The sequence below is a fragment of the Pholis gunnellus genome (assembly GCF_910591455.1).
Source record: "Pholis gunnellus genome assembly, chromosome: 15".
Taxonomy (NCBI): Eukaryota; Metazoa; Chordata; class Actinopteri; order Perciformes; family Pholidae; genus Pholis; species Pholis gunnellus.
In genome coordinates, this window is record NC_136542.1 from 7,883,764 (window position 1) to 7,897,161 (window position 13,398).

At 40.7% G+C, this 13,398-nt stretch overlaps 1 protein-coding gene across 2 annotated transcripts; it reads right to left on the minus strand.

Moving 5' to 3' along the window:
• Nucleotides 1–399: 399 nt before the first annotated feature.
• Nucleotides 400–10,905, minus strand: fyna (FYN proto-oncogene, Src family tyrosine kinase a; the record flags this gene model as incomplete). Of its 2 annotated transcripts, XM_079175256.1 has the most annotated exons (11): nt 400–684; nt 1,702–1,833; nt 3,645–3,798; nt 4,400–4,476; nt 4,857–5,036; nt 6,051–6,215; nt 6,330–6,479; nt 6,627–6,730; nt 6,923–7,021; nt 7,947–8,043; nt 10,659–10,905. In XM_079175256.1, the coding sequence occupies 11 exons, from the start codon at nt 10,903–10,905 to the stop codon at nt 476–478; spliced, it is 1,614 nt and encodes a 537-aa protein (XP_079031382.1). In that variant the 3' UTR covers nt 400–475. The 2 variants fall into 2 exon arrangements, with proteins under 2 accessions (XP_079031382.1, XP_079031383.1); XM_079175257.1 differs by lacking the exon at nt 6,051–6,215.
• Nucleotides 10,906–13,398: the final 2,493 nt, after the last annotated feature.

A 13,398-nucleotide genomic window follows, 5' to 3' on the forward strand; every position in this document is an offset into this window, starting at 1 on the left:
GATGTATTTAACTATTACCATTCCTACAATTATTATGTCACGATTAGTTGTGAGCCTCACGCTTTTCTACTTGTCGTAAATCTGAAATAACTTTGACCTTGGATTAAAAAAAAAAAGAAAAAAAGAATCCACACATTTCCAAAATATCAAAAGTAATATAAAATGAAACAAAAACAGAGATAAGTAGACAAGCAATTGTATTTACACTACATACAAGTTACACAACACGACTCATCTCGTTCATTCATGGCAGTCATCTTTAACTCGGCGGCCCCTCCCACCTCCAAAACATCCTTTGATTTGATAGTCAGTATGCTGTCAAAACAGCAGCTGTCCCAGTTTGTAAGCTTGGAAGTCTAGAAGTCAAGTCAATGAGCTTTGAATTGTTACAGCCACGGGATGAGAGCGATTAGGTGGAGATTGGCTCCCTCTGGTGGGAAGCCGGTGAAATGACATGAGATGAGGGCAGCGGCGCTCAGAGATTATCCCCCGGCTGGTACTGAGGCTCAGTGGCAGTGAAGTAGTCCTCCAAAAAGGCCTGCAGGTACTCAAAGGTGGGCCTCTCCTCCGGGTCTTTCTTCCAGCACTGCACCATCAGCTCGTGCAGGGACGAGGGGCAGTCCTGCGGGCACGGCATCCGGTAGCCTCGCTCCACCTGCTCCAGCACCTCGCGGTTGTTCATACCTGGAGAGAGGAACACAGAGAAATGAAGGAAAACGTTTCTACTAAGAACCTCACATCACTGTCTTACTTTAACCGCCTTCTTTTTGAGCTGTTTCATTGCCTTTACAGACACAATGTCAGGACGTTCAACAGTAGACGGAATAACTGAATGCATGTCACCAAAACAATTCAAACTGAAATTCAGAATGAAGAATGAAGACTAAAAATACTGCTGAAAGCTCTAAAAGCTAGTAAGTGGACCTAACAAACTGTATACTGTTCCAAAAAGTCAACAATTAACTTAATAATTTAAATTAAATAAGAAAATTACTCTAATTGGAAGTATGTAAAGGCTGACTAAGATTAGATTTTTGAGACAGACAACGATATCAACAGATCAGAGTTTAAAAATACTGCTATATTGTATATTCTGTTATTCTATAGTATTTTATTCAGGTTTTTTCATTTGTTAGTTGCTGTTTGGAGGCAGGGACAAACGCATTTCACTACATGTTGTACTGTGATTGATTGTGTATGAGACAAATAAACATGATTTGATTTCAGTTTTGTTTCATTTTTTAGGGCTCATTTTAGTACATACAGTTTGGTCAAATAAAAACTAGAGGTGTGCAGGATTTTGCTGCTTAAAACAGTAGAAGTATGTGAAAAAAACGACTTATATAAAGAAATAAGAGTATAATTAGATTTAAAATAATTTAACTAGTTAAAAAAATATATATTTTTCTTCTTTTCTGATATTCTGGAACTCATTTAAATGCGTAATATATGATGTCAAAATGTGTATAGCAGAGAAGAACAAATTCATTTTACATGTTCACAGTCTTCTGGGAACATCGCTCTGCATAATGCACAATGTAACGTACGTTATGCAACATGCTGCTCTTTTTTTAGCCCACAGAACCATGGCTGGTGTCTCAGCAGACTCAAACACTCTCACGCACTCTGCATTAATCAAATATAAGCAATCCCCCTGGCGTTGAGAAGTGATTATATAATCCATAAATCCACAGATCTCACCTGGATAGGGCACTCTGCCCTTGGTCACCAGCTCTGTCAGCAGGATGCCAAACGACCACACGTCCGACTTGATGGTGAATTTCCCGTAGAGAGCAGCCTCAGGAGCGGTCCACTTTATCGGAAACTTTGCACCTAAAAGAAATAAAATAATTTAATTTTCAAATAAAGAGAAATAAAGCTACAGCATTTACCAAAACCGAAGGAGTAGGTTGGTCAGGCTCCTCTGTGTGAATATTTTCCTTCATCTGCGATTTCATTAGCGCGGAGACATGAGGACGCAATCACGTCCCACCAGGGGGGAAAAAAACTGAATTTTTCTCTCAGTGTCAGTTTGCACATGACGTAAATATTTAAATTGCTAACAAATGACTGAACATGTTGACAGAGTGACTAACAGAATCTGGAAGTCATCCTGATGTAGTTCACGTCTGCCAGAACACTCTGGGGAAAACAGCGTTTGAGTGTTTCAGGGTTGGGCCACTTATTCCTCATCCTTCTAATGAGATACACAGTAAACAGATGGCTTCTTAGGTATATAACATGTGCTCATCGGTCTTAAATCCTGCAGTGCACCCTTGTATCAGTTTGATACTCTTGTCTTTGTGCCATGCTACAACCACACGTGCTTCTGTTTTCCACTGGTTGTCACCAAGACATTCCTGCTCATTTTCTGAGCTTATTCTGAAAAGCAGTGTGCGTGCATAAAATGTAGTGTGTGTGTGTGTGTGTGTGTGTGTGTAAAATGTATCTTGGAGTTAAATGAATGGAATAAGTCGTCTGCCAGGCCGCTAACTCATTCCTCTAAACGTTGAGGTTTTCAGAAGGGGACAAAGACAGAACAGATACACAAGTTACAAATTAATCTCTATTCCAGCAAAGTTCATTAAAAAACAACAACATACATTTCCAGACTGCGACCAACAGAATAAACTTCTTTTTAAAAGGCGGCTGCAGCTGTTTGTAAAGTTCAAAATGAGCCTACCTATAACATACTGTAAGTGCTCATTAAGTTGAAATTTACACATCACTAGTTTTCAACACTAATGTAAAACTACTTAGAGTTGAGTCACTCAATATCAAATGTTGCATGAGGTACTAAATTAATCAACTGGCAAAACTGAAGTTAGCTGTAAGCTTGCTAATATATGAGTAATAGAGGCGTTACATAATATGGTCTGCAAATTGGATGTGACACTTGATTAGAATTGTGTTTAACAGCAATCAGCATCCAAATAACACTAGTTGTGTGTACTGGCATTAGCCTATATTTGTTCACATTTTGGCAAATTGGCATAATTGAAAGTAACCTGAATTAGCTTTTAGCAGTGCTTGTTCACAATGTACCCGTGGATGTTCTGACAACACGCACTGGCTTACTTTAATAAGTACTATGTTCTGGATTTATGAAAGATTTCTAAGCAGATTTATACAAGTTTATTAACAATGGAGATAATGATATCCACACTGAATTTAATTGTGTATTATGTCTGTGTTTTCAGATTTGGAGTTATGACTCCTAAAAGAAGTTGCATTTGGATGCAAATTACAGCAATCGGGTGCTGTGTGTTATAAAGTACCTTAACTGCCAACATGCTAACAGCTAACGTCCTAAGACACAAATTCCTTCATATATGAATTTATAAATAAAACAAAGTCATACCTACATGTACAAAATAAATGGTTTGGCCTTGTGAACGTGTTATTTTGGAAGTTATGTTGCAGCTTGTGACTTTGTATTTACATACATGCATTTGATTGGTCCGTGCTGCAGATGTTTCCCAGCAACCAATTTAAACATTACATTAGTCTTTACAAGCCCTATTTAGTAAATCACTATTTTAAAACTGGCAAGCAGTTGCTTAGGAAGAACATGGGAAGCATTTTACACAAAAACTAAAGATGAACTTACGAAAAGCTGGTGCAACCCAACCAAGTAGCCGTACCTTGTCTTGCTGTGTATTCGTTGTCCTCGATGAGCCTGGCCAGACCAAAGTCAGCTATCTTACACACCAGACTTTCTCCGACTAGGATGTTGGCAGAGCGCAGATCTCTGTGGATGTAGTTCATCCTCTCAATGTATGCCATGCCTGCTGCCACCTGGGAAATTGAGTTATTTTTTCCAGTTCAAACATTGTTCACTGAACAGTGTCAAGGTGAAAAAAAAATCAGTTCGCAGCAAGATTTGTACGTAGATTTACAACCAGTTTATGAGCCGTACAAATGGCGCCGCAATAGAGAGGATAATCTCTAAACTGAAATAGATTTGTCATGTCTGCAAAATAAACTCCAGCTTCAGGTATGAGTACTTTTCAACTCACAGGAAGTGATGAATTACAGCTTCAGAAAATAAAATAACTGCGGTGATTGAATGCCTCAATGGAAATTCTAAATCACTGATTTGAGATTATTTGTCCATTTTGTCTTTAAATAAATTCATCACAGACCTGCCAGACTGGTGAGTTTAAACGTTTGAATTACTGCCATTTTGGCCTGATAAAAAATGAGAGGCTGCCTGATAAAACGGTGAACCCTTGCAAGATGGAAACGGCTGTAAATGTGCAACACAGAGCTTAAATGAATAAATTGGTAACAGCTGGAGATGATTAAAGTGAATAAAGCGCTAAGATCTTTCAGAGTGCTCTGGTAACAAATCCCCAGTGTACAGCATCAACATTTTACATCTCCTTTAGCAGCGTACCTGAGCTGCCATGTCCACTAGATTTGGCAGTTTGAGGCTTCGTCCTTCTCCGTCTTTAAGGAAGTCAAGCAAACTCCCTAAAAAAACAGATGAAAATTGAGTTCGGTAATGTTGTCTCATATTGTCTTTAGCTGACAGATCTTAACTCAGGTTTGGTTCAAAACTGAAGTACAACATTGCAACTAATGTGACATAAATTCTGGGATACCTGCCACACGTTACACTTGGCTCATACTTTTATTTCTCATTAAATAAGATCTCTTTGTTTTTGAACAGAATCACTCCTGTACAACCACAAGTTCTGTTTGTATCACTGGCCATGCTATGAAGTAGGGCACATATCTGTACTGTCATGTGGATGCATAAATTATGTACATACTGTGTAGGTGTGTGCGCAAACGCATGTATGTAATATTCATAGTGTCTTTTTGAAGTGTCAGTTTAAAATAGCATCTACCTTTGCACATGTACTCAGTGACGATGTAGATGGGCTCTTCGGACACGACGGCATAGAGCTGCACCAGCTTATCGTGTCGAAGCTTCTTCATGATCTGAGCCTCCTCCAGGAAAGATTCTGGGGACATGGTGCCGGGCTTCAGAGTCTTAACCGCCACCTTGGTGGTGCCGTTCCACGTGCCTGACAAGAAAAGAAGAAAAAAAAAGGGTTTTCAAAAGTAATTCTCTGTCAGCAAGGATTTTATTTTCAACAGGAGATATTCACCATTCGAAAAATATGCCACATAGTCTGACAAAGTGAAATGTGAGAGATCCGGAGGGACATAAATGTACATGAAAGTAATATGTAACTGAAATCTACTGAAGTTCTCTGTCAGTTATGCGATGCGTTAGTTTAAATAAAGTATAACACTGATAACTGACAACGAATAGTGGCTGGAGGTTGCCCAAGTGCAGACCTTAGTAAGGCATAGTGGGGGGCAACAGGGAAGAAATCATAAAAAATCTAATTAAAATCTATAAAAAGAATAAAAGTATCAATAACATATAATATAAAAAACTAACTATGATCCAAGTTTATCCAATTTATTTGTTTATCTTACTCTAAATTTCACAAACCTTCGAAAAAAACATCTATGAGTACTAATACAACAGATAGATGTACATTGAGTAACATAATGATAACATAATGATTTCTTAAATTTAGCTTTGGACAAGACAAAAAAGTTGAACCCTTTGGTATTTTATAAAGAATCTATTCTAGGATTTTATTTAATCCATGTTTGCGGAACCGACACGTTCAGACACACGTGGAGCATTCACAACCCATCGTAGGACAAATTAAGTTTCACTGAAAGTTTCAACTAAAACAGTGTCTGAACTGAGTTAACATAAGCTACGTCACTGAAACCTAATTGAACATAACAAACACCATATACAAGTTTTAACTGGTCTTAAAGCCGTTACAGATCCTGAATCCAGGCTGGAATCATGGGAAGTTAAAAAAAATCGTATTCCAGTCCAAATGAGATTAAACAGAGATGAAAATTCCTAAAGCAAACACTCCTCCCTGTCGGTTACATTAACCGAGTGTTAGTTTGAAGCGCTCCAACACACGCAGTATGTTTCGCAACACTGCCCGCCGGTGTCCAAAGCTTCGTTTGTGCCAAAAGAGGACGCCAAAAAAGATACGCACCCATCCAGACCTCTCCAAACTGGCCGTTGCCGAGACGTTTGATGAGCTGCAGGGACTCCCGCGGGATCTCCCACACGTCTTTGGTTTTGACGGACAGGTCAGTCAGACGAGGCATGCCTTTGTGACACGGTACGATCAGTCGGCAGCACAGCCCCGCAGCCCTGGCTGGATCAACAGTCAGTTTGAATATTAAAAGTTAAAAGTAGGACAAAACCATATGACATTGTAGTTTTAAGGGGAGGGGAAAGCAGACACAGATCTTTCGTGACAGGGTCTTACCAGAGTAGTGCTGCACCAGCTGCTGGAGTGTCTCAAACTGGGCCCTGGTGGTGATGTAGTAGCCCCCACTGTCCAGCTTGCGAATCTTGTAGTGCTTGACGTGGTCTCCCTTGACATCATCCCAGTCCTGGATGGAGAGAGAGTAGGCCCCTGGAACAGAGACAACACAATGATTACTATTGTGTGCAAAGGATTTGGGGCAATGAAAATGGAGCAACTGCATAGTTAATAACATATTAAACTTTGTCTATAAATAAACTGACCGAGCTGCAGCTAACATGCTGACGAGCAGAGTACCTTTGGTTGTTTCACTCTCACGGATGAGGAAAGTGCCTCTGGCGTTGCCGTTGGAGAGCAGTTGCCTCTCTGCATCCTTTCGGCCTAATTTCCCAAAATACCAGCTGCAGGGGGAAAAAAAGATGGAATCAAACTATGGAGTGTAATATTTGGTTTAAATATTCTTACTGTGCGTGCCTCTATGCCACAGTTAAGAAGCATGAGATGACCTCCCAAATATTTATGATACAGTATGTGCTCTGGTGATGAAGCTGCCGCGTGAGCTCATATTAAAAAAAAAAAAGAGTTGTACTCACTCCTCAGCTTGGATCGAGTCCACCGGAGCGACATAATTGCTGGGAATGTAACCAGTTCCACCTGTAGTGAGAGAACGAGCCTCCCACCAGTCGCCCTCGCTGAGGAGAGAAGGATATAGAGAGATGGAGGATGGAGGCAGATTAGAACAAGCAGATCAACCTTTTACACTTTATGCACACAGGCACACAAAAGCACTCAGTAGTGGATCTGATTTATTGTCTGTCTTGTCTCTGAGAGCTGGGTAGAGAGGACATACAAAAACAAACAAAGTAGTTTTTCTAGTGCGTGGACCCCTGAAGCTTCAGTGAATCAACACCAACTGAAATCACATGTATAATAGTCATCCCTTATGATAGTCAAAATGTATCTTTAGTAGTTGCTTTTTTGTTATTATAAAAAAGGAAGAAAAGTGGTATTTGGGGTTGGTCAGGTTAAAAATGGGATACGGTTCAATCCAGATTGATCTAAGGGGAAAAAAGACATCGGCTCTCAGATGTCAGTCAACTGCTGCCATTAGAAGTGACCCCCCACAGCCCTGAAGCTTAGGAGCAGTTTGTGAGATAGAAACATACACAATAGCTGCAGAAGTATTGTAGTTTATATTAACTAACACAGAACATGAGTTTGAAGGATAGGATCAGTACAATTTTACATGCAATTCATCTTGTGACACACCACACACGTTATTGTGTAAAAGCAGAGCAATCCTGTCACTATTTCCGCACCACAAATCGAACAAGACATCGCATTGTAGAAATAAACAATGCAAACTGTTGTACTGCACAAGTTGCGTGAGAGTTTTGTTGTAGTTTTGCTGCAGTTGAACCATTTCCCTTCACTTCATAGAAGTATCTATTCCTATAAAACATGTAACAGCGGCCTCATAAACTGGGTCAGGTTCATAACAAAAAGACCTACTTTCCTCTGTCTGTGTTATTTCAGTTCAAATGCAGAACTCAGACATTCTTGACAGACAAAAAACCGCCACCCTTAATGCTGTCATGCAGATGTTTCCACACTTACGTGCTGTTGAGGATCTGGAACCTCTCCCCCTTTCTGAAGCTGAGGTCATCCTCAGTCCTGGCTTCATAGTCGTAAAGAGCCACAAACAGAGTCACCCCTGCAGGGAAACACAGAGTGACATGTGGTGGTTAGAGTTAGTGGAGGTGAATTGTATGGATGAAGTATTATGTTGGGATTTTCACCGTGGTTTTATTGTTGGGTTAGTTCATCTGTCTCACACATGGGCTGCTTGTTATACAATGGCAATAAGAACCACTGCCCTCTTCATTTGTTTCTTGCATCCCATCTGCTTTTGTTTTATTTTAACTTAAAAAATCTCATAGTCTGTTTTTTAAGATACAATTTATGATACAATGTAGACAGATCTTCCAAATCTTTCAGATTTTTTTTTACGTCTTATTTTCAACCTAATTCACTTTTTTAAGTGAATTAGCTTCCGTTTCATGATGTATAATACCATATATTATTTCATAACTTACATTATTTAAGTTAGTGGTAATGCATTTTTAGGGATCCCCCCTGTGTATTAAATAACATTCTTGTTAAGTTATTTTAATTTTAAATCTGTACTCATCAATAATGTTATATCAACAACGCATCAAACGACTAAATGTAATGTGAATAACAAATTCTCAGAGCGTTATCACCCAACTATAGTTCCCCTGCGCTCTACGAAGCATTTTAGCATCTATAAACTGTTTTGGTTTTACAGCCTGCCGCTTGTGTTTTTGCTTCACGCTCACCACTCGTGCAAGCACGGTGTTCGTCCACAGCAGGCAGCTGTTTTCAACGGAAGCTCAGATAACCCACAGTACACTACTTGCTCGACACCAAATGGCAAACAGACACAGCTAGTGACAAGCTGGTGAACATAGTGGAGCACTTAACAGCTGAAGAGATTAATATTTCCCTAGGGAGTTGAGGGAGATGAAAATATTGAATCAATTATAACAGGTTTAACATTCAAATACAGAGAACTCCTTGAAGACAATGGAGTAGAAGCCCTGCTGGGTCTTTGTGGTGATCGCATACAGGTGCTCTTTGGATCCTTCAGGTGTTCTGTGCTTATCCAGTGTTGTGTTCCACATCAGTGTAAGACCCATGTCTGTCGCAATGCGTTGTTCATTATAAATACGTTTCGTCATGTAAAATAAAGGCATTTTAAATTTGCACAAATTGCACAGAGTGCCTTGGATTCTTTTTGAAGGAAACTTGCGGTTTATATATCTTTTTCAGACCAGATTCCACCCATGCCATGGGCCCGACACAGAACTCCTTGTTTTGCACACAAAAGAAGAAGTCTGACTTTAAGCCTGATCAGACAGAGCATCCCCTAGGAGCAGTTAATGCTGCCTATCAGCAATCGAATGTATCCGATGTGATCTGGAACGACCCTGGAGTCCCTGTATCTCCCAATAAGCCTGCGACGATAAACTGATCTAATTTTCTGATTTCATCTGAAACGTTCCTGGGCAGTCAGAGTCACCGTGCTGCAATAAAGTCCAGCTTCCCTGTCAGTGCAGTGACCTCTGAAGCACCTTACAATGACCACAACTGCTCACTGTCACATAGGGGGGGGGGTCAGATGAGGTTCCTGCTCTACTTTGTCCTAGTTGGCTGTTGTTCGGAGGGTGTTTCTTCTCTTTGCGGTCTCGGATGTTAATGTTGTTTACTGCTGCCCTCCAGGAGTAATTTCTTATTCATACAAGCTGATAGTGCCGACTCCACAGATGCAGAGTGTTTATCTGTGCTTGGGAGAAAACAAAAGCCTAAGTAGTTTACATCAAAGCAAGAGATGCTGCTGATTTATGAATCACACATTATACGTATCTTTAAGATCTTAAGTGAGAAACTGTAAATGTCCCCATTATTCAGCACAATATCTGATCTTTCTGGTTGAGAAATGTGCTTCACAGAGCCCCCGGCGATAGTTTAGGTCACTCTGTTTTCTATTAACTTCCAGGCGGTTGACATAAACATCTTCTGCTGGAACATGAACTCATCACAGGCACCACACTCTCTCTGAAAAAAATCACTTACATCTCAGATTACAACTTTGATGGAGTTCATTTGAGAGTGAAAACTTGCTGCGAGACAAATCCTGTCTGCTGCTCGGTTAACATAGCAGACGTTAGCCTTTTTATTGAACATTGGACGAGGGCCAGTCAGTGAGTGGTCTTCAGAGAGGTTTACAGCTTCACAACATAGACTGACGTTTTATTTCCCTTTTAATTGCTCTGTTTGAAATTTGACCCACATTGAATGACAGCAACATATTTCAGAATTACAATGTCACCCTGTCTTGAAGGAACAGCTTGACATTTTGGGAAAAAAGCTTATTTGCTGTCTTTCAGAGAGTTAGAAGAGGAGTTCAATACCACTCTTATATTTGTAAGGGTAATATGAAGCTTAGCTTAGCATAAAGACTAGAAATAAGGGGGAATAGCTGGCTCTGTCCAAAGTTATTTCACCCAAATAACATTTTTATTATTCTAAATGGAGAGTTTTAGTTTTACATGGTAGTCTAAACACATTGACATTTTCCATTTTTGCAATAATAATAATTAAAAAAGTATCACGAAATGTTTGGTTTTAAAACAGCAACAGCCTACAAAAACGTGGACCTGCCAAAACCCTATTAGTGACATAACAGCTGCCTCACATTTGAACCATATCATAAAGACTTATTTAAAAGAGCGCCTTCAGCCTCACCTGTTCCGCCCCGCGACCGAAGCGTCCCAGACTGCGAGGACGTGTGCACTCCTCCGAACACGGTCACCCCCTGTGTGGCGCCGGTGTGGAAGTTGTTGTAGTTGGGGATGGTGGTGACCCCGAAGCTGGGGTAGTGCTGCGGCGTGGGGTCGGACCCATAGCGGTACCCCGAGTTGTGCGAGACGCTGGTCTCCCGGTCATCGGTAAGTTTTGCTGCTTCTTTATCCTTACATTGGACACAGCCCATTCTCTACTTGCTGTGGGTGGAGAGAGAGAGAAAGAGACGGAGAGGAAATTAGTACGTGGGTGAAATAATAGCTCAAAAGCCGTCTCCAATGGGGAAATTATGATTCAATGTTCCATTATTTCAGAGCTTCCTCAGAGAGTTACAGAGAGCCTTCTTTCAATTAGGCTGAAATTAAACACGATACTTTAAACTCCATTACAAATCATACTTAGGAACATAATGTGACAGAGCTTCAGTGTGTCACTGTTGTGAATATGTGCGCCGATACTTTACGCTGACAATATCCTCCTTTCAACTTACTCAACACCATAAAAGAGTTTAACAGCACTACTTATCATGGTTTACTTTTCCACCTTATTGCACGACCACACTCGTGAGAAGAATTTACACCCAGCGATTGCATTTACAAGCTGGCATGCACTTTATTTTTGTTTTTCTTTACAAGGAGCCACACATCCATCTCCAGAGTCAGTTAGAATGCATAGGGAGGCCCTTTACAGCAAACCGCTCCCTGGCTCTACACTGACTCTCATGAGGGGGACCGGCCACACTAAAGTATAGCTAAACCCGTTTCTGTAAGGAGTGAGGCATTAAAAATAAAAGAGCCTTACCGTCTTTAAAAGACCCAGTTAAACTAAGGCACATTTCGGCCCACCGTGGCCCCCTTTAAGTCCTGCAAGCTCATGAAGCCACGGCCAGGAAGAGACCGCTGACAGCACTGTTGTCTTTCATCAGCACTGGCGGCCAGCTGACTTTGGAGCCGGCTAATTGGAAACACACTTGTTTACAGTCGCTGTGGATGGAGAGAGGTGGCGCTAGGGGGCAAACGACGGAGGAGGAGGGGAAACTATCGCATCACTCTTAACCTCAGCGAAAACGTTCAGATCCACATTAACAGTGCAGTCCGTTGACTCACGGGTGGTGCCTCTTCTCTGTCAAGAGAGATTTATATACTGTAACAATGAGAATGACCATATTGTAAAAAAATGTTTGACAATAATAGAGCTCGATTAATCATTTACTGGTTTCAGCTTCTTAAATGTCCTGGATTTCTTAGTTTTTTAAGGGAGTGAACTCAATGTTTTTGTGTCGGTTGGACTACTGGACGTACATTTCAAGATGTCAAATGGGATCTGGTAACTTGTGATGGGCATTTCTTGCTATTTACTGTCATTTCATAGACCAAGAGGTGACAGAATAGCAAACCAAGAAGTCCAACAATTCTAGAAACTGATCTTTTGTTAGGAAACTAGTTTGCAGCCCCACGTGAGCTGCTGAAGAGCATCAGAGCTTAATGGTTACAAGGAAAGCTACAGAGTATATGACCGAATTGCTTCGGGCCTGTTTTACATTTACCAGCCAGAAACCCGAATGCCTAACATCAGAAAAAGTGCAAACAGATGCGTCACTTGCTGCACGCTGCAAGCACTGCAACAGGGTACAGGCAAAGTAAAGTACAGTATGTAGTTAAAGATCCAAATCTTGCATTCTAATAGTAAAGACAAATAGAAAATAAAAACGTGAGTGCTCGCATGTCAAACAGTCCATGATGCTATGTTATCATCAGTGGACGTAATTCTTGTGGCTACAGCAATAAGAAGTAACTCCTTTGTGATGAAGTATACAGTACATCTCTACTGTGTTTCCTGCAGCCAAAGGATACCTGAAAGTATGGAATACATGCCAGTACAGAATTCTCAATTTCTCCAGTCCTATATTTGCTCCACACTGCTTAACTAACAGAAGAACAGAGCCACTGCAGAGAGAAGGAGAATCTCTGTGATCCATTACTGCCAATAAAACCCCATAAAATACCCAGAAGAAGAAACAAGCCCGGCGGTAGCATTACAGTATGAGCCCAAAGACCAAAGCTGTGAGACCACAGACTGAAATACAAGGAGGAGGACTGCTGAGTCTCTTAATCCTTAGAATAACAAACCATCTTCATTTATATTTATAACTCCTATCTTCTGGTATTTACAGCACATGTCACTACAGTATAGCAGGTAAGAAAATACAACCTTAAATCATGTTAAGCCTGCAGTTTCCATTTAGGAGGAAAGGCACTGAAAAAGCGTAGAAATGAGAAAGTGTAAGTCTGTTTACTATCGTAACTAACACTTTCTGGAGCTAGCAAAGAATTGATCAATTAGTCAACCACAGGTATCCAGTCCAGAGCAGCCTCTGGAAAACAGGGTTAGTAACATATTACAATCTTTGACAGCTTTGGTGGAGACTCGCACAATATTAACTGGACTGACTGGGATAACACAGGTAAAGTCTGTTTTCTGGTAGATTTTCGCTTTAACTGCAGAGATTGAAATGAAAATAGCTCTACATCTACTCCTGGAGGGATCAGAGTAAATGAGGGGAGATCCCACGTCGTCGTGCAGCCAGTGGGGATTATGAAATTCTTCCTGCACTTAAAGTAAAAAAGAGCACAGCTTTAACATATCTGTAAGCATGCTGCTGCACAGGAACTAGGCCATCTTG